This window comes from Fusarium oxysporum, chromosome X, assembly GCF_013085055.1.
Source record: "Fusarium oxysporum Fo47 chromosome X, complete sequence".
Classification (NCBI taxonomy): domain Eukaryota; kingdom Fungi; phylum Ascomycota; class Sordariomycetes; order Hypocreales; family Nectriaceae; genus Fusarium; species Fusarium oxysporum.
The window spans coordinates 431,648-451,985 of record NC_072849.1 but is presented as its reverse complement, the minus strand read 5'-3'; the positions used below and the strand labels follow the sequence as shown (position 1 = coordinate 451,985).

The following is a 20,338-nucleotide window of genomic DNA, read 5'->3' as shown; positions in this document are numbered from 1 at the left end:
CCACTGCTCTTCCTATTCTTTCTTCTCCAGCCTCGCTTGCTTGACTCTGTTTGACAGGCTTGCTTGAAGGCCAACCAATACTATCTTCAAGTGTTCAGCATCCTATCTCCAGCAGCTAAAGCATGGCCTGTTAACTTGAGACTGTGTGTTGTTAGCAATTCATTTTGATGTTAATGCTTAGTCCCTTCTCAAATTCCTTCCTGGTTCAGTCTTCCTGTTACCATTGCAAATTTGACTGTTGCTTACACCGCTTCTAGGTTAGGTCTCCACTTTGCTCCGTCTAACGCTGATTTTCCGCCTAGAAAGAAGGAGAGGTTGCCGATTATGTCTTATCTAAACTGTCGCACGACTTAACGCTCTGTTTCCCATCTTACGCATCGAAACAGGAAATAGTCCATCGTCTCTGGTGCTTATCCACACTTACATATATCAGACTCCGCGCACCTAATCTTACTTAGGTAGCTGTTAATCCTTGCTATTCCTATGCATAGCTGCAAGAGCACGCCAGCTTCTTATCTCTTATAACTATCATATAGTGCTTATATATGTTTGCCTGGTAGAGCTCGATCTATCTATTTAGAGTAGCTGCTTATACTATTAGGCAGTCTCCATTGCTAGTGCAGATGCGTTACTGCCAGCCTAAGCCGTGTAGAGCAAGCCTGATATAGTAGCAATTACGGTGTGGACTTTCGTTTGTTAATGACCGCAAACTTCAAACATCAGAAGCGGGGCGGACAAAGAGCAATGCCTCCAAAAGATGCATTAAGGGATCAACGTTTCACCAAGGTTCTCCGGATGATGCAGGGATACGACCAGGGTGTTATGTATACCGGCCACAGTGCCTAAGAAATGAGTCGAGTCTCTTGTATAATCAGGCTGAATGGCTAGTCCGGGGTAAGGTTAATAGATATAAGCGTTTCAATGAGAGGTCATCAAAACCAGAAAAGTAAATTACAAAACCTCCTTGGAAGCTCTCTCCCACCGGAACTCCCACCGGACTTATTTAAAAGACATGGTTTGGCCACTTTGACGGTTGGAGCCTTGCCTGCTTGCCATAAACAATCGGCAGATCTTCCCCGCAAACGGGTCATAAGAACAGCTTCCGTATTACCAGGACCTCAATTGCCGGTTATCCGCTGCCGTACCTTTTACCCAGCGTAACATTGCTGGGTTCTCCAGGAAATGTACGTAGATCATGAGGATGGACCGTATTATATAAAGGAGGGCGTTTACTGTAGTCATTGTCGTGGAATAGTATCCATTCAAGCATTCTTCTTTGAGCACTTCTCAACAATGTGGATTATCAAGGCCTGCTCAGTCCTCGCCGCTGTCTGCACCGTAGCTGCTGACAGTGCCGGCCCCAAGATTGACTTCTCCTCCACCACCGGTGCACCTCAGCATCTCGCCGCAGGTATTCTGTACGGCATACCCGACAACACGAACCAGATTCCAGACAGTCTTCTCTCTGGCTTCGGTTTTAACTATTACCGAGGTGCAGGTGCCCAAGTCTCCCATGGATGGAGTTATAATGAGGCTAGCTTCCAGCAGCGCTTTACTAGCGCTCATAACAACTACATCGTCACGCGTCGTCACAATGGTGGCTTTGTGTTGTTGCTGAATGACCTCTGGGGCTTTGATTGCTCCTCAAATAACAATACGTCACCGGGTCCAGGTGATAATGGCGATTGGTCGTCTTATGACAAATTCGTCCAGGCTATTATTGCAAATGTCAAGAAATACAACATGCAGGAAGGTCTGGTCATTGATATATGGAACGAGCCAGAGGGGAGCTGCTTCTGGGGCCGGAGCATTGACCAGTGGCTTCAGATGTGGGGTCGCGGCTGGCATCAATTCAAGTAAGTGTCGAGTTACCTCTGAGGATCAGACAAGACATGGACTGACTGGCTATTCAGTGATGCTTTTGGGAAGAACGTGTTGACGTCCGGACCAACTCTCGCCAACCAACCAGGAACAACCAATTCCTGGTGGACACAATGGGCTCAATTCGTCAAGAACAATAATTCCATCCCCGACCAATATGTATGGCACGAGGAGGGTGGTTCAGGCTCCAACTTCGAGTACAGCTACGGCGTCTTGCAACAGATACTCACTAAATACGGTCTTCCCCAACGCCAAATCAACATCAACGAGTACGCCACGTTCAACGAGCAAGTCCCCGCCGGATCCGCATTCTGGATCTCTCAGCTCGAACGCCGTAATGCTATCGGTCTTCGTGGCAATTGGCTAGGAGGCACACAGCTTCACGACTTGGCTGCCAGTCTTCTCTCCAAGCCTAATCCCTCGAACTACGCTTCTACAGGGTACTTTGTCAACGGAGACTGGTGGGTGTATAATTACTACTCACACAACATGACGGGCCAGCGCGTTTCGACTTCTGTGTCTTCTGATGGTCGGCTTGATGCTTATGCGATGGTGGATACTACAGCGCGCACCGCTAGAGTATTGCTTGGCTGCCATCCGCCTACCACCGGTACTTATGATGTGACATTCTCCGGCTTGGCAAAGTTGGGTCTCCCGTCTTCTGGAACGCTTCAGGTCAGGACCTGGAAATTCGCTGTGGGCAGTGATGTGCACTACAGCCGGATGGGCCCTCCTCAGGATTTGGGTAACTATGGTCACACTATTAGCAACGGTCAGGTTACGTTGCCGTTCTACCAGACTGATGATGTGACTACATACGCATGGGAGTTTAAGTTCTAGATATTTATATGCACATTAAGTTGTTGGGATATATTGGGAGCTGGGGATGATCGATTCGTGAAATATGCAGAGGTGTTATAAGGGTGCGTCGGTGGAGAGCGTGAGTATTGGTCAATAGTGAATTCGAACCATATCTCGACAAGATGCATCAAGAAATGTCACTATGGATCAGCAATTCACTACTGTATTATTCTTAAACCGATGCCCTTTTATTGCTCCCACCTTGTCGGTAATTTAAGTAAGCAGAAAATATCCAACTTACCCTGTATTTACGGTTCTCTGGTTGGCCTCTTCAAGCGTTAGAGGAGGCTAACACCCACGTGGTAGCGCTCTTTGGCTGCCGGAGCTAGCGGCATCAGTCAGCAATGACGCCAACGATTTAAGATGCGTTGTTTACAAACCTCAACTTCTTTCACACCCTCAACATGCGCCTTTGAAGGCTAGAAAAATGGTCATTTTGACTTCAGTTCGAAAGTCACCAGCTTATTTATATGCCAAAACATATTGTCTTTGCTCATTGGTCTCTCTCGTCCAAGCGACGCCTGTTTCATCGAGGGTACGTGTAACTCACACAAGAACACGTTTTCGGAACGGCCGAGTTGTGGTTTCGTTTCCAACAATACAGGAGAAGAGCGATACAAATTCTCGTCATTTAGCGACTTCACCGCCGGCAAAAGCCTCCTTTTCTCAGAAAACAAGGGGTATCGTTGAAAGATGGTATCAAAGAGCTGTCGACTTGGCATCTGTCAAGACACTCCTGCAGAGGGACGAGACGGACTTCGCAACATACCCTGAGCTCAAATGGGATGCTCATGTCCGACATGGCTCCTCTCTACATCATGAAGAAAAAAAGTTCATTGGGCTTCGGAAGTTGAGAATTTCATCACAAGGAGAAGATTCGTTACATCGCTTCCTAGACCTCTCACCTGATGAGAAGGTTGACCTCAGAGATGTCCCGCTCATCGCGCTGGGCGGCTCAGGTGGGGGTTACAAGGTGATGTACGGATTTGCCGGGTTCATTTCAGCTGCCAAGAAGCATGGACTATGGGATTGTATCACCTGGACTGCCGGCGTTAGTGGAAGTTGTTGGACTCTTGCGGCTTACTATACCATCGCTCGACATGACATACAACGGTTGATCGATCATTATCTCACAGTGGCTAGTGAGCTTGCGCACCCTATGAGTATCCACGCCCTGAATATGGTTGCACGAAGCAAGAGAGGCGTCTACTTTCTGATAGGCCCTCTGGTCAGTAAAGCGCAGAAGAGCATCATTGGGCTGGGGATCATGGATCTTTACTCGACTCTTACGGCAACATATCAACTGCTGTCAAGAGAGCCAAAGGGAAGACTGAGCAGAGCGACATTTCAGTGGTCCAAGATCTGGCATCGATCGGGTATCGATAAGGGACTGGAGCCAATGCCGCTTCTCGCAGCCGTGAGGCGCGTGCCGAAGTATTCATATGAGCCAAAGACAATCTCCGCCAAGGCCAGGGATGTCAAGAAACAGCCAACATCTCGACAGCTTGACACTGTCGAAGGAAATAATCAAGCAAATTCAACAGTATCTCTGAACAGACGGTCTAAAAAGCTCTTCCAGTATTTCGAAATCTCACCTCTCGAAGTCGGTAGTCCAGACCTCAACCGTTACGTCCCAACTTGGGCATGGGGGCGAACCTTCATTTCTGGGTATTCCGTGGATCGTCGTCCTGAGCAGTCCTTCTCGCTCTTGCTGGGCCAGTGTACCAGTGCTCCAGCGGGTCCTTTGGCAGAGTGCATCAAAGCTCTCTTGGTCACCATACCCAAGAACACAATGGTGGCACGCTTGGTCACCCTCTTCAATAACTTACTCCAGTCGAAGCACTTTGAGAGCTTTTGGGGAAATCCCATTCGTGCGGGCCACGACCCGAATCCTTTTTATGGACTTGAAAGACCTGTAGGAATGCGAGAGCACACCTCGGAGCACTCTATGTACCTGTCGCGGGTGCCTCATCAGCATCACAGAGGGATACACAGCAGCGACAAATCCTTTTCCGATCCTGTAGCCTTGCAGTCGCATTCATTCCCGCCGTGGGAAGCACAAGGACGTACAAGGCTCATGGACTCAGGCATGGCCAATAATCTTCCCAATCATATCCTCGCTCGGCCAGAACGGGGTGTCGACGTTTTCCTATCTTTCGATGCATCTTCAGATATCCATACCGGAGCAGCTGTTCAGCGGCTTCACCACTTCGCCGCCGACTTTGACATTGAGCTGAGAGATGTGACGCAGGAGTTCCACAACCCACAGCGGAATAAAGTCTTATCTTCAAGTCACGCGTCGGAAGTCGAATCTCGATACATAGATCACTACGCCAGAGTCTTCTATGGAAGAAGACAGAGTGGGCAAGATATGTACATTATTTACTGCCCGCTCCTGCCCAATGCCTTGAACCCGGATTACAACCCTACGGTAAGTTTCCATTTGTATACGAATAAGCATACTGATAAGATCTAGACTGCGTCGTTTTCGACATCGACGAACCTCATGTGGACGCCTGATCAGGTTAAAAGCGTTCTTACAACGTCAGAAACGAACGTTTCACATTATGCTATCGATACCATTAAACGTGTGATGAGAAAAGTTTACGAAGATAAAAAGGCGTATAGACTCGCTTAAAAAGTTAGATTAGACTATAGACTTTGCTGGGACTATTATGTACTGTAGACAAACGGGCCATCAGGCATCTTGTTCCAAGCTTAAGCGCTGACTCCTGGTGTCTCGCCAATAACAGTCAAGAACTTCTGAGCTCGTGTCTTGCCCTCCTTCAAACCCTTCAGACCCTCAGAGAGACCTTCTAGGCCGTTCTTACCAATGACGTAAGGATGGGCTGTGAACCAACCCTCTCGAAGACCCCTAGCAAACGCTGCACCCCATACAACACCAAGGAGCTTGTTCTTCTCATCCTTGTCATGAACATGGCTAACCTTCGAAACAACAACATCGACGCTCGGGTCAGCACCCTCGACTTCAGTCTTCATCAAGATATTGGTCAGCTTTGGCTTTCGGCCAGTCGAGTCTGGAGGACCGGCGATGGCCTTGGTAACAGTTCTGATGGTTGAATCTTCAGACACACTGTCAAAGGCTTTCCAGCATCGACCATCCGGAGCACCCCCCTTCTTGAGAGCTTCTTGGATTGCCTTGACCAGCTCTTCCTCAGTCTTGTAAGCGGTGTAATCAACAAGAGCGTCGCCCTTGCTCTCGTCGAGGAATGGCTTGATAAATGCACTGCGCTGGCTTCCAACTGCAATGATCGGATGAACATTCGCAGCTGCGGCGAGCTTGATACCGTAAGCTCCAGTAGCGGTGCTAGCTCCATAAACGAGAAGAGGACGCTTGGCCTCAGTCTTGGCAAGCGGGGACCAAGGCTCGGGGATCTCAAGCTCCTGGAACAAAGCGCAGACAGAAGTGTACGCGGCGAGAGGGATGGTAGCAGCCTCTTCGAAAGACACCGAATCGGGGATATGGAAAGTTGTGTAGTATGGCGCGGTCGCGTACTCGGCAAAAGCACCGTGGGGAGTTCTCATCTCATGGAATGCAGCTACGCGGTCGCCTTTGTGGAAGCCGACGACATTTTCGCCTACGGCTTCGACAATACCGGCGATGTCGTCACCGCTGTTGTTTTCTTCGCCGAGCCAAATCGGGATCTTCCAATCCTTGGGGTTGGTGCCTTCAAGGTTTAATATTTATGATGAGAGCACGAGGGGATGGTTTGGCTTACCTGCAATGACAACCTTGATGAGCACGTCACCAGGGCCTGGCTTAGGAATCGGAGAGTCGATGATCTCGACGGATGTGTCTTTCTTGACGATTGCTTCCTTCATGATGTTTGTATTTGTGTGTTATCTCGTTTGCGAGTTTTCTCCTGACGACGAACTTCTGTAGTTAAGCTCTAGATACCGAACACTTCTTATAGATGGCACTTGAAACAGTATTACAGTAACGTTATGCAGTACATTTCGCCTCTTCGCATGATATACATGACCTCATTTCCTCGGCATTCGACCTACATTAGTAATGCTGGTGGATCAACATCTATTTCTATTAATCGTTAGACTCCCCGGGTCTCGGGGTCTATCATGAACCCGGGACCCATTTAAGCTTTGACTTGCAAGCTTTATACGTCTACAGCACTTCGATTGTTATATTGAAACGGCCTAAATATTGTCCCGAGAGAAAATAGTCCAATCTTTTATCGAAAAAAGTCTCCGAGAAAGATTCTGGTGAAGTTGGTAGATGCGCGTATTTACGTGTCAGCATCTTATTGTTGTGGGGTTTATGAGGGTCTCGATTTTCGGTTTCGGTTTCTACGCCGCTTCTACACCTTTCTAGTTAGCACGACAGGTCCCGCTTTCCAGCACGGAACTCTCCGTGCCGTCTTTGCCAGGCATTTCCAGCCAAGGGTTCAGTCTGCTCAACATGGAGATTTGTAATAAAAGGGTCTAAGGTGATGCCGAAGAACTTCATCTGTCGTACAGTGGCGACTTGAACCTTGCTGGTAGCCGTAACGGCGTAGCGAGCAAGATATCGTGCGTTTTGAAGGTCATCTATCGCTATAAAGGATGTTCATCTCAAGACAGGTACGATATGAAACATCCATAGCGGCTCTGCAAATGAGCACCTTTTTCTATCTTTGCAACATTCGCACTGGCAGTAGCCTGCATGCAGAAACCATACTGATCAACAGTTAATTGTCGAAATTGTTCCAGACAATTGTACAGTGTTGCACCTCCAAAAATAGACACCGCCTTCTAGTCCTATAGCGAGGTAAGGCAGGCGATGCAAACATCAGCTGTAAGGTCTATGAACTCAAAACAACACTCTCAAAAACACACTTCAGACGGCATACCAATTGTAGTAATGACTCTTTCACCCTGGCAAGACCGAAGATTCTGAGAGGAAAACAGTAAGGACTGTAGCGTATCTATAAAGGTCAGTAGGACGTACATGAAGGGCACAAGGTATTGCTTACGTGGCTCCAGCTATAATCAATTCTTGGCTCTTCATTCTTGTACCACCAGAAATCATGGCAACGAAGAATACCGTTGCACCCCCAACAGCAAAAAGTCGTGATGAGGTATTATTTAGGTAGGAGCATAAAATGACAGGGGCTAATAGCATGACGACAATGATGGGTGTCATCAAGGCACGAGAAATAAAAGCCGCAGATGACCTTGTAGGGATATAAATATGAGCGCTGTCTCGTGAGACCTTCGGAGAATAGCTCTATAAGTTACGTAAGTATACGTGGGAATATCATTCAGGTACTGTATAGGGACATACCGGAAAAAAGTAATCTCGCACACGAAGCAGATTCTCAGCCACGTTGTTTTCAAGGCCTATCATGGCAGATTCATCCCGTGGACTGGTGCTAAGGAGCTCCTCGGGTGGATAGTTCAAAAACCTGCTTTCTGCTCGTGCTATAGAACCTGTGCCGTTGACCCAGTTCTGCAGATTCGTTACAGCTCGAGGATCCGCTTGTTCGAGTTCAGAAATCTGTCGACTTCTTAATAGGAACTTGTCTAGGCTTATTAGTTCAACTTTAAAACCACTAGAGCTGTCAGAAACATCTTACCTAGATCCTCTAGTGCTTTGTCGAGCTCAGCAACAACCTGAGCTCTGTCTTGATTCTGGTCCCGCTGAGAACTGCCGAGAAACAATGGTCTTTCTTCGTCCCTATCAATCTTGTGCAGCTTGCTTTCAAGTGCGACAACACGATTTTGTTTGAGTAATAATAATCGAGCACGAACATTCAGAAACCTTCGCGCGACGAAAAAGGACTCATGTGAAGATATTAAAGACGAAAATTGGGGATATCCCTTAGGGTAGTCCTCGACTTTGACAGCTGTTAGCCTCGCTTACAAGCAAATTCATTGACAGCCTTGCTTACTTTGCGGTAATTGCATTATCGGAGCACTCTTGTTCCAAAACAGTGACAAAGGAAGTGAGAAGTTTGAGGATGGCCAGGCCAGATTTGGCCACCCAAACCTCCAGGTTCTGCGGCTTGTACCTATCCTCGATAATGGCGTGGTGTTGCACTGGCCCAATTCGATATCGGAAGTAGCTGAAGACATCGTGCTTCTTCCTTGGAAAGCTTGTATTGCCGTCCAAACTTTGGTAACTCTAATATTGGAAGAATGTTGAAGCGGCTGGAGAATCCTAATATTTTTCACCCTATTCAGTAGGTTGAAACGCCACAAGAAAGTGCATTTGTGATTGAAGTTGTACTTTTTAGTGTCTCAAGCTGCCTCTTTGCGACCCCAAGCTCATAGGCTCGGCTGTCCCGCTGAGGCGTCAGCTGGGCGTGCGCTCAGCCCCAATAATACCAGGGATTTGCATTAACAGCAATGCTTATCATCCAACAGTCCAACTTCTCGTCCTTTATGATCAGACCATACATAAGTACGCTGCTATTGTGATCCTTTGCAATTCTTTTAATGGCAGCCACTCAAGAATGTTCAGCGCGCTGGGCGCTAATGATTGGAATCAACTATTACCCCAATGATCGACATCTACACGGCAGTGTTGACGACGTTAGCGACTTCAGGGCCTATCTGGAACAGCACAGCGCTACGGCTATTCATGCATCCGTGCTCACAGCCACTGTACCGAAGCTAGCGAAGGATCATCAATCCACTAAAGATCCACCAGAAACAGCTGAGAATAGGCCAACCCGGGCAAATGTTCTGAAGCAACTTCGGATAGTCATTGATTCTGCGAAGGCTGGAGATCATGTTTACATTCATTTCTCCGGGCACGGTACTCAACTCCCATCGGATGGCAACGTCGGCGAAACTGGCTTCGGCGAGCTAGGTCTCGTCCTTTACGAAAATGGCGAGCACGGAGCTAGCTACTTCCGCGGGCGCTATCTAGCCCAGGCTCTCAAAAGAATGGTCGGCAATGGTCTCATTGTCACAGTCGCGTTGGACTGCTGTTTTTCAGGTGCCGTGACTCGAGGCGACCGAGTCCGGGCTATGAAATACGATCCATCGCTCGACGCGGACAGAGTGGAACAGGAACGAGAATGCAGAGACGCACTGGGAATTCCCGGGCGGGATGCCAAAATTGACAGAGACTGGCTTGTCAATCCCGAGGGTTACACGATTATTACTGCTTGCGGTCCCCACGAAAAGGCCATGGAGGTTCTTGTCAACAAAACCCAGAAACGAGGCGCACTTACGCATCACCTTCTCAAAGCTCTTACTACTTTGGCAAAGGTGAAAGAGGCTGTGTCGCACCAATCACTCCATGAAGCGGTCGTTTCTCTGATGCAGGCGTCAGGGTGCAGCCAGACTCCAATGCGCTACGGTAACACTCTCCGTTCATTCTTCGGTTCGCTACTTCAGACAGAATCTCTCACTGTCTTACCAATATACAAGATAGAAGGTTCGAGGATCTTCATTAAAGCAGGGCAGGTCCATGGAATCTCAATTGGAGACGAGTTCACTGTTTGGAATAGTCTTTCAACTGGTTCAACTAAAAGCCCTGGCGCAAAACGCAGCTTCAGATTCATGGTCTCAAACGTTTGGGCCTTTGAGTCCGAGTTGACAATGTCACATGGAGTTCGGACACCATCCACAGTCTCCCCATTCAGCACCAAGGATCTAGTGACTTTAAAGGCCACACAACTATCAACAGTTTCTTCTCACAAGATCAATGCTTGGCTTCCGGAGGAGTTGATACGTGAGAAGAAGTGGGAACATAAGTCGAAAGTGTTAAAGCACTTCCAAATACTTACAGAAACCGAAGAAAAAGACCTTTGTGTGTTTCGACTAATAGTCAACAAGTCCAGGGCATACGAAATTGTTGGTGAAGCGCAAGAAAATATGCTTCAACTACTAATCCTCGACGATGGGTTAGACGATTTCTTTCCGACGATGATGGAGACTCTTCAGCATGTTGCCACTTTCAAATACTTCGAAGGCCTAGTTAATGTACTACCGTCTCCGGAGTTCAGATCTAAGTACAACATCAAGCCAATTGTGACCTCCACTTCAAATGGTGTCTTCAAAGTTGTGGATGGAGGGACTTTTGGATTCACCATCGAGAACCATACAAATCACCCTCTCTACATGGCCATCTTTGACTTTGATCCTTCTTGGGGTGTGAAAAATCTTGTCTCCGGTTCTGGAGGCGATGATTATGTCCTCGTGCCACCATCAGCCCATTGCCAGAACGGCGGCGCGAAGGAAATAAATCTGAAAATGACGATTCCAGGTCATCTTAATCTGGGGACTCAGGCTCGAGATGTCATCAAAGTCTTCATCACTGACAAACCAGTTTCATTTCCGGGTATGGTTTTGCCAGGATTGGGTATGAAAGTAAGCTTGAGGAGTTCGTCTGTGAGTGCAGAGATAATCTCCGACTTTATCAAGCACTTGAATACCGGGGGAAGGATGAGGAGTACAGGAAGTAAGGGAGCGTGGATGTCGCACAATTTCATAGTCTGGACCTCTGTCAACTAGCATATAGATACTCATGGTTCCGGATCAGATGAGGCTTTAGAAAGGATCATCTACCAATTCCAACTCACTCTCATCATACTCGCGCCCTTGCATAACCTCCTTGCCACTATCATCGCAAAGGATATACTTTCCTCCTCTCACTTCTGAAACTGTATATGTTGATCCATTTGAGAGTACCCTGACCATGTCATTTGGCCTGAGCTTCGCGATCTAAAGAATATTAGCCAGATAGAGGCCTCTTGCCGCAGAAACTTACCGTAGCGAAGGTTCTGATGGTTGGACGACCCCCATCAATCACCTCCACTTCAGGCGCATCCTGTTGACTATGCGACCATCAGTAGCGCCATCATATGTTGAGAAACATAGCATACCTTGACTCGATTGGAGCCTTTTGATCCTCTGACGAATCCTTCATCGTGACTGTGGTGGAGGCAAACTCAAACAGATTCGCTGCTGCTAAGAGACGAGGACCAATTGAGGTAGCTACCTACTTAGTCCTCTATAGTACTAGCTAGCAGTAGATCCAAGTTTTAAAGTAGTGGAGGCTGAGCCCAAGCGCTAGGATTTTAGAAGCTGGGCAGCGAATGCGGCTCAACCGTCTTGCGACCCAGTAGGCCTACTAAAGAATAGGCGACACATCGCCGGGAGGTTCTAAGCGAGCCGCCATGCAGCAGCAACAGACAGGCAGCTTTAATGCACCGTGAGCATTTTTTCCACCTATTAGAATCGTCGGCTGGTTGGTGAGATTTCTGCGTCGAATCAGCGACTAATGTTCTTCGCTCCTTATCGGAATACTCCCTGTTAGTGGTGATGAGATTCTACAGGAGGTTACACCACTGCTGAGACACAACAACGATTCGCTATCTTTTGGCTGCTGCCTGCTTGGAGGCCTTCTTTTCCGCAATCACCCTTGTCTATCATAAAGTGAAAGCCAGTGGCTGGCTGACCAAGCTTGTAGTAAGCCTAAAATATGCATAGTTGATTCTCGCCAAGATAATGTGATTGACCTACTGGAGGCCTTTTGTGACGGGCAAAACCTGCATCTGTGATACCTCGAATGCCCATGTACGTAGCGAGTAGCCTAACTGCGTGGATTCTCGTCTCGATACCTCCAAGCCTTCTACGTAGAGTTATGCAACTAAATATCTAAGTAATTGAATTAAGAGAACGTCTAACGAACTTTAGATGCAGCTAAAACATTAAGCTTGATCTTGACGAACAGGTCTCTGAGGTATCACAATCCCTTCCGCAGAAATTGTAAGCGCACTGTACTACCTCCACTGTAGCCCGATGCCTTCGCGCTGATTTGCGCCAGATAATGGAACATATCCAAACAATCAGTATCCCAAGGGAGAAGTTCGAGGATGGCCTTGATAATGAAGAAGCAATGCTTTCCGTATTGAATGATCTTATCAAACAACTCAAAGAACAATTTGCAGCTACCGGCGATGTACAATATCTTCACAAGTCCCTTGACGTGCGAAGGGAAATACTTGCCTTAATTCCACCTGGCGATCACCAAAACAAGGCTCTTCAGTCACATCTACTTAGTAATGAGCTCAGCGATCGATTCGCGGAAACAGAAGATCTCAATGACATGAACGAAGCCATTGAGTTGGGGATACAGGCATTGAGCCTAACACCTGAGAGCGATCCCAGAAAGATTGTGTTCCTCAGACGACTTGAGTTTCTATTCGAAGAAAAATATGAGGAGGCGCAAGATCTGGCCGACTTTGATCGGATAATTCACTATCACAGGCTGTCACTTGAGGCGATGGACTCTGCTAGCAGTATGCAGATGGCTGTCAGGCTTACTGCTTTGGGCGCGAAGCTCAACAAACGATCAGATATCACAGGAGAAATCTTGGACTTGAATGAGAGTATCCAGATCATGCGACAGGTCGTTGAATTAAAACCTGGGAACGAAGACGCGCTGAAGAAATTGATCCGAACTCTGTACGATCGGTATAAATGGATTGGAGAGCTACGGGATCTGGAAGAATGCGTTCAGCTTCACGCACAGATAACGAATTCATCAGTCACCGAAGAAGACAAAGTCGAATGGATGATAACGCGGGCGAATCACCTTTGCATTCTCCATGAGAGAACCGAAGATGAAGCCTATCTTGAAAAGGCGTTTCTGGTTGCAACCGAAGCACTCGCCCTGATTCCCGAAAGCCGCTGGAAGTCCAGGTGGCTGCATTGTCTAGGGCGATTGTTCGGCTGCCAGTATCTGAAGACGGAAGGACTTGCCGACCTAGAAGAGGCAATTCGGCTGGAAAGGAAAGCTCTTGAGTTGACACCCACTGGCGAGCAAGGTCCGATTTTGACAAACCTGGGGAACCGTCTCGGTGATAGGTATCTAAGAACAGAAGATATTGCTGACATTGACGAAGCCATTGATTGCGCCAAGAAGTCGTTGGACCTGGAGCCTGACAACCCTGACCGACTGTACAACCTTGCAATTAAGTTGGGCGACCGGTTTTCAAGAATAGAAGATCTGGATGATGTTGATGAGGCTATCGAACTTGAGAGGAAAGCATTGAATATAATGCCCTTGGGTCATATCGAGAGATCAGACTATCTAAATATTCTGGGCAACCAGTTGGGTGATCGATACGAGTATACAGGAGATCTTGACGATCTAGAAGAGGCTATCCGCAACACCGAGGAAGCTTTGAGCCTGATGTCAGAAGACCATCCGCTCAGAGCAGCGTGGCTAAACAGCCTTGCTAAATATTACCTAAACCTGTTTACCACGACAGGAGACGAGCATGTCTTAGAACAGTCCATCATACACTACGAACTAGCTCTTCATCACGAGATGTCAGCGACAGAAGATCGGATTACAGCTGGCCAAGCCATTCTCTCCAACTCTTCAGACAGTCAGCAACTTTACGATACCGCAAAGCTCGCAGTGAGTCTCATACCAAAGCTTGTGTCATGGTCCCACGAGAATCACGACCGACAGTATGTTCTTGGTAAAGTGGTTGGGTTAGCCTCCGACGCAGCAGCAGCAGCATTACAAGCAGGTCAGTCACCCATGATAGCCTTGCAGCTCCTCGAACAAGGCCGTGGTATCATTGGAGCATCGCTACAAGACATGCGGAGCGATGTGCAAGATCTCGCGAGGCAGCACCCGCATCTTGCAGAGAGATATCGTGCTTTGCAAAGTGAGCTGGACCGGCGTGCTGAACATGGCAAGACCACGGATGTGCAGTCACAGGTTTCGATCAATCGAAGGCATGCCGCTGCCAAAGAATTCACTGAGCTGGCAGTTGAGATCCGTAAGCTACCTGGATATGAAGACTTCATGGTTTTACATACAGAAGACGAAATCTGCAATGCCTCAGAGCGCGGCCCAATCGTTGCCATCAACACCAGTAGACTCCGTTGTGATGCTCTACTGGTCTCGGACGGCCGGGCTCGTGCGCTGGAACTATCTAGTATAACTCTGGAGGAACTGGAGCGCAGGATCAAGCCTTGGAGCCTGGCAAGTCCACAAACCCTTGAGTGGCTCTGGGATACCATTATGGGCCCTATACTCAATATGCTAGGCTTTACCAAGCCTCCGCCGACAGATAAATGGCCCCATGTTTGGTGGATCCCGACAGGACCTTTAGTTCAACTTCCGCTTCATGCAGCAGGCTACCATCGACAACAAGGTTTCGACGCAGTACTAGACACAGTCATCTCTTCATACGGCTCGTCGATCCGCAACATCATCCGTGGCCGTCGAGACTCATTCCAGTCATTCAGTTCTGATCAGGCACTGCTCGTTGCAATGGAGCATACGCCAGGCCATGACACCCTTTCCTTTGCCAACGAAGAGGTAGAATTGATAGACAGTATCATCCGCTGTATGGAGCTGAAGTCAATCATACCCGAACGTACTAAGCAAAAGGTTATCCGATATCTCCCAGAATGCAGAATCTTCCATTTTGCTGGCCATGGTCTGGCTCATACAGAGGATCCATCGAAGAGCTGTTTGCTCCTAGAAGACTGGGAGGATGACTCGCTTAAGGTTTCTGACCTTCTTGACATGAATATTCGTCAAAAAGCACCCTTCCTCGCATACCTTTCAGCATGCGGCACAGGCCAGATCAAAGATGAGACGTCATTTGACGAGAACATCAACCTCATTAGCGCGTGCCAAATCGCTGGATTCAGGCATGTGATCGGGACGTTGTGGAACGTCCAAGATGATCTGTCTGTTGAGATGGCAAAGATGACGTATCAGGAGCTTCTCGAGTCCGGTATATCGGATGAGTCTATCTGCCAGGGGCTGCACAAGGCAACTCGTGAGTTGAGGAGAAGGTGGATAGAGAAGTACAGGACTTGCCAAAATCTGAGAACCGCTACTGACTCCGATAGCCATGAGGCAGCCAAAGGGTCTCTATCGCGTTCAGCCAGAGACGCATCTTTGATCGGTAGTATGGACAATGACCTTGGGTCGGCCGATTGGGCACCGTATATACACTATGGGGTATAGGTCAACATTGCGGTTTAATATTAGCAAAAGCGAGACTTTGGTCATTTTGGCCCGAATTCTAGTAAAATTTAGAAGGAATCGCATCTATCTTCATTTATCAATTTGATAGGAGAGCAAGTAAACAAGGTGCCAACAATTGTGAAACAAGGAAACAATTAGGATGTATAGATAAAGCATGCGACAGGACTGCAACCAAGCCATCAGCTGCAAGAGACGTCATTTGAAGCCAAATCTGCCTTGTGAAGACGCTCTCCAATCAGATCCGCGGTTTCAGTCACTCTGTCTGTGGTGGCACGTGAGGCCTCAGATCAGGCTGTGAAAGCCCGAGGCGCCGTTCGCCCAGAAACTTGCCATCAGCATCTATCATTATGGTTAACACCATGCTGAACCATGATTCCTCATCAGACATCGCATCCACGGCGTGTTGCACCCTCAACAGGCGACTGCACCCAGTCCGACAGGAGTGTTGCTATCACTGAGCTCGAGAATGCAGTCGCTCACTTCCAAGCTACACTGACGGATGATGATCGAAAACGCCTACAGGGCTTGAAGAACCTACCGCATGATGCCCAGTCGATCATTGTGTTTACAGCTGAGCTAGATATGCAGCAAAGTGGAAACCGGAGAGGTAAAAGCATAGCTTCACGGCTTACATCATTTCTACAAATTATCCAACAATTCACTCCCATCATCGATACATATATTCAATCGAATCCTGATATCAGCGCACTCATCTGGGGTTCAATTAAGTTGACATTTATGGTATATGTTCTTCGCAGTCATTAATTCCTGCCTGTCAACTAACTATCATTTCTTTAGTTTCTCGCAAACTTTCTATCCCAATTTCAATCCTTCGTTGAATTATTGCAAGGTTTCGGCTCTCTATATTCCAGACTTGGACACTATCAGATACTTTTCCAAGACTCGACCCGCTTGAATGATTCAATTTGTCAATTCCACACGTCTGTGATTCTCTGCTGTGAAAAGGTTATTTACCTTATCCGTCAATCTAGTATGTAAAATAAAACACTGCCTAACTCCCTGAGACTAATTCTCATCCTTCAAGCATTGACCAGTCAAGTCTGGAGAGCCATCACATGCTCATTTCAGACTGAGATTCGGAGCCATGTCGAAAACGTCAAGACAAAAGCCGAGAATGCGCAGAGCGAAATTGAGTTGGCTAAAGCACAAGCTGATTGCCATGAGCAACAGCAGCAGACTGAGGAGAGGCAAAAGGCCTCAGATTACAGACAGCAACTCTCTACGTGGGCAACAAAGTACAGCGCTGCCATGAAAGATTTGCAAGATCTCAAGGAAAAGCATGGCAGAGGTAAATATATACGCATTCAAGTTAGGTATTGAACTTACAATCCTTTCAGACAAGAAGCGAAGCAGGCTTATCAATGAGCTAGCATCTTATAATTTCATGCCAACATTCAACAGCATGCGCAACAAACGCCACATGGGCACCGCTGAATGGTGTTTTCACACACCTGAATATCAAGAGTGGGCTAACGCCAACAAAACAGCCGTCCTCCATATCACAGGGAAGAGTGAGTCAAGGGTCACGACTGTATGTAACACGTTCTTTATCTAACAAGATCTATAGTCGGATCTGGAAAGACAATCTTAGCGTGAGTCTACTACTACTGTTAGTCTTGGCAAACTTTCTGACTGGCTATAGATCCTCAATTATAGAGCGGCTGTGCCGTGCTCCAGTATCTCGACAATTCACCTCCTTCTTTTTCCTTCGTTTTGACGAAAGGAAAAGTCTCTCTGCCTCGACAGTTATTCGGTCTTGTCTCCAGCAGCTTTTGGCATCCCCTTTGATCCAAAGCTTGGACTCAAGTGCCATCTCTGAGCTGGATGGCTGTCTAGAGCAAGCTAAGTCGTCGATGTTCTCAGTTGAGTCATTGAGATTACTTTATACTACCGCAGCAAAGAGCCTAGATGATTGGTTTATTGTCATCGACGGGTTGGACGAGGTCGACATCGCAAGACAGATAGGACTGTTGAAATTCCTTCGCGAAGTTTTTAACCAGCTCCCAGAACCCCGTCGAATCAAAGTAATACTGTCATCCCGCGAAACATGCTCAAGCGACATCGACCGAATTCTATCTGAAGCCACTCGTCTCTATACTGGATTGAAGCCTACGAGTTCAGATATTCGGTTGTATGCCGAGGATATCATTACGAACAAGGTTGCATCCAAGGAGCTTATAGTCAGTGATCCAGAGCTGGTTGATGAGATCATTGAAGTGATACATCAAAAGGAAAAGGGGATGTAAGTAGATACTCCTAACAGATCATAAGAGGAGTCGCGCTAATACAGTGCAAGGTTCTTGTGGGTTTTCCTCACGATTGATGACATCTGCTCTCGAAAGTCTGATAAGGACATCAGACAGGCACTACGAGATATCCCAGTCGACCTCCCAGCCACATTTGACCGCACCCTTGGCCGTATAGCCGCAAAGAAAAACAACAAATCGATCGTTCAGAAGGCATTCATTCTGATTCAAGGGTCTTTTGAGCCACTAACCCTTGATCAACTTCGCGAGGCTCTCTCAGTCGAGATAGGCCAGCAGACCCTTGACCAGGACGATCTTGTTAGTGGCATAGATCGCCTACCTACGTGGTGCGAGAATCTTATATGCGTGGAAGAGTCAGGTACTGTCCACTTTAGCCACCACTCGATTGAGAAATACCTTCTTACCCCAGGCTCGAGAGACTTTGGGGATTTTCATCTTGACGCAGACAAGTGTGATCAATTCATGGGTGAGCTATGCGTCACATATATCAGCCTGGATAACTTCCAGAGGGCAGTGGGATTCGCGAGGAGCTTCAATACAGACTCTTCGCACATGAATATCGACATGGGGGGACTGGCTGAGCAGACAATGCAAAGCGCAGTCGGAGGTAGAATTGGGTCCCTGATTGGACGATTTACACGAGAAGCCGTTCTGGCTTCGCGGTCAAGGAAGGCTCAACTTGGCAGAGTTCAATGGACCGACTCCATGCTCTCTTCAATTCCCATGCATAGTTTCGGCCCTGCTCAGAGCACGAAGGGATACACATTCTTTGAATATGCCTCCGAACACTGGTTTAAGCATCAGCTTTGTATCGACTCGATCAAGAACGAGGCTACATGGAGATTACTAGGCCAGATTCTGCGAAGGCCCCGTCAATACTCCCAGGGCGAGCCATGGTTTGAGCTAGCCTGGACAAAGGGTGTCAGCGAGATCGTCGGCAATGATGTCCTCTTATTTGGCCCAGGGTTTGACTCGTACCGAGAAACCGCTGTATCCCTGGAGACAGATGAGAACAGCAGGCTCATCAATACATCCACGCTAAGAGACCTTTGCCACGTTTTTATGTATGCCATTCAGAAACGTAACGCAGGTCTTGCTTGCCGTGTGTTCATGCTGCTCGTCGAGGACTACAAGAGGCCAGCGAATCGCCGTCTTCACGGTTACCTTTCGGTTATCATAAACAGGATGGCAGTGAGCAAGAATCACGAGATCTGTGAGAATCGATGTCTCAGCCGTGCAAGACTGCAACTAAACCACGTTGATCTTGTCCGAGAATTGAGGGCAGCGGTCGCTAGTGGAATCTCATATTTCCCCCCGCTAGATGGGAACGAGGCGCTTCGGAGCTGTACATGTCCACGGGAAGCCGATTATTCCTTAAGGGAAGAAATGTGTCAGCTTCTCGAGACTGGCTATCGGCGACATGAACAACCATATCTGTATCCGTTCGCAGTCTTGGCTGAAGAACTCGGCACTGGTTCTTCAGTCGAAAGATTACGTAACTTCAACCACGACAAACGGTTTGAAGTGGAGTTAATCCTTTCTTCCAGGACGCGCCTGGGGAGATCATTCTTTGACATTTTAATCGAAGGGGCTTTGGTTGACATGGAGCGTATGAAAGTCTTCCTAGCAGAACGACTTCGTTCACCACAGAGACCGCGCGTTCAAGATCATGGTCTATTTGGATTCTTGGGGAATTCAGATCAGAGCCAACATGTTTATCTGCAGCGACGCCTGGACAGCACTCTTGCTTTTCTAGGTACCGTGCAGGCGGCAAAGTCAAGTGACATACAGGTTGTTGAACGCTCACTGGCGAAGTGCTTAGAGGCTGGAGGGTCTGTTCCACTGCATAGCGCAACTGTTACACTTCTGTTTGTGAAGATATTGCTACGGCATCGCTGGCCAGTATCCATATGCCAGGGCATGGTAAAGGTGTTTTTCGGAGAGCCACTGAAACGGGGTCTCGACGATGCAAACGACAGGGTACTTTCTCATGCAGTCCGATTGAACAGATGGGATCTTGCGACGTCCCTGATTGACGTCCAACCCGTCTCTTCAGACGAAAGAGAATTAATTGGAGACATGTCATATATCAAGCATGCTCTTCGCTGTAACGACTGCCGACGCATTGCTGCAGCGGCGCCGACGTCCTCAAAGAACGGCCGAGGATCCTCTATCCTCTTCCCATATAGGTATAGGCTGTGCTCAGTACATTGGAATCTGATAGGAAGAAACATTGATGGTAAACTGCTTGAAAATGAAGCAAAGGCTTTATTCTCAAAGGAATGGTTTGCGTATCCATGAAACCGATGTT

The 20,338-nt window shown here is 47.8% G+C and overlaps 7 protein-coding genes across 7 annotated transcripts; 4 read left to right on the top strand and 3 right to left on the bottom strand.

Moving 5' to 3' along the window:
• Positions 1 to 1,293: 1,293 nt before the first annotated feature.
• On the top strand, positions 1,294 to 5,263 carry FOBCDRAFT_253329 (acyl transferase/acyl hydrolase/lysophospholipase; the record flags this gene model as incomplete). Its single annotated transcript, XM_054707077.2, has 4 exons — positions 1,294 to 1,856; positions 1,914 to 2,658; positions 3,413 to 5,177; positions 5,219 to 5,263. 4 exons carry the CDS (start codon positions 1,294 to 1,296, stop codon positions 5,260 to 5,262), a joined length of 3,117 nt encoding a protein of 1,038 aa, XP_054563052.2.
• FOBCDRAFT_264567 (chaperonin 10-like protein) lies at positions 5,246 to 6,756 on the bottom strand. Its single transcript, XM_031190992.3, has 2 exons — positions 6,483 to 6,756; positions 5,246 to 6,431 (listed from the first exon to the last, which is right to left on the bottom strand). The coding sequence occupies exons 1-2, from the start codon at positions 6,583 to 6,585 to the stop codon at positions 5,461 to 5,463; spliced, it is 1,074 nt and encodes a 357-aa protein (XP_031032223.2). The 5' UTR covers positions 6,586 to 6,756; the 3' UTR covers positions 5,246 to 5,460.
• A 337-nt stretch (positions 6,757 to 7,093) lies between these two features.
• Positions 7,094 to 8,923, bottom strand: FOBCDRAFT_285103 (uncharacterized protein; the record flags this gene model as incomplete). Its single annotated transcript, XM_059611667.1, has 7 exons — positions 8,652 to 8,923; positions 8,337 to 8,597; positions 8,045 to 8,283; positions 7,734 to 7,987; positions 7,611 to 7,653; positions 7,491 to 7,512; positions 7,094 to 7,314 (listed from the first exon to the last, which is right to left on the bottom strand). The coding sequence occupies exons 1-7, from the start codon at positions 8,833 to 8,835 to the stop codon at positions 7,094 to 7,096; spliced, it is 1,224 nt and encodes a 407-aa protein (XP_059465959.1). The 5' UTR covers positions 8,836 to 8,923.
• A 211-nt stretch (positions 8,924 to 9,134) lies between these two features.
• On the top strand, positions 9,135 to 11,405 carry FOBCDRAFT_232171 (caspase domain-containing protein). Its single transcript, XM_031190987.3, has one exon. It carries the CDS (start codon positions 9,199 to 9,201, stop codon positions 11,224 to 11,226), a length of 2,028 nt encoding a protein of 675 aa, XP_031032218.3. The 5' UTR covers positions 9,135 to 9,198; the 3' UTR covers positions 11,227 to 11,405.
• FOBCDRAFT_279961 (uncharacterized protein) lies at positions 11,263 to 11,641 on the bottom strand (the record flags this gene model as incomplete). Its single annotated transcript, XM_031190986.2, has 3 exons — positions 11,263 to 11,436; positions 11,483 to 11,549; positions 11,598 to 11,641. The coding sequence occupies 3 exons, from the start codon at positions 11,639 to 11,641 to the stop codon at positions 11,263 to 11,265; spliced, it is 285 nt and encodes a 94-aa protein (XP_031032217.2).
• Positions 11,642 to 11,891: 250 nt separating this feature from the next.
• On the top strand, positions 11,892 to 15,718 carry FOBCDRAFT_244085 (CHAT domain-containing protein; the record flags this gene model as incomplete). Its single annotated transcript, XM_059610584.1, has 3 exons — positions 11,892 to 11,926; positions 12,449 to 12,483; positions 12,513 to 15,718. The coding sequence occupies 3 exons, from the start codon at positions 11,892 to 11,894 to the stop codon at positions 15,716 to 15,718; spliced, it is 3,276 nt and encodes a 1,091-aa protein (XP_059467906.1).
• Positions 15,719 to 16,108: 390 nt separating this feature from the next.
• Positions 16,109 to 19,954, top strand: FOBCDRAFT_190521 (uncharacterized protein; the record flags this gene model as incomplete). Its single annotated transcript, XM_059608696.1, has 8 exons — positions 16,109 to 16,480; positions 16,538 to 16,730; positions 16,785 to 17,048; positions 17,098 to 17,271; positions 17,328 to 17,352; positions 17,403 to 18,002; positions 18,057 to 19,859; positions 19,906 to 19,954. 8 exons carry the CDS (start codon positions 16,109 to 16,111, stop codon positions 19,952 to 19,954), a joined length of 3,480 nt encoding a protein of 1,159 aa, XP_059467905.1.
• Positions 19,955 to 20,338: the final 384 nt, after the last annotated feature.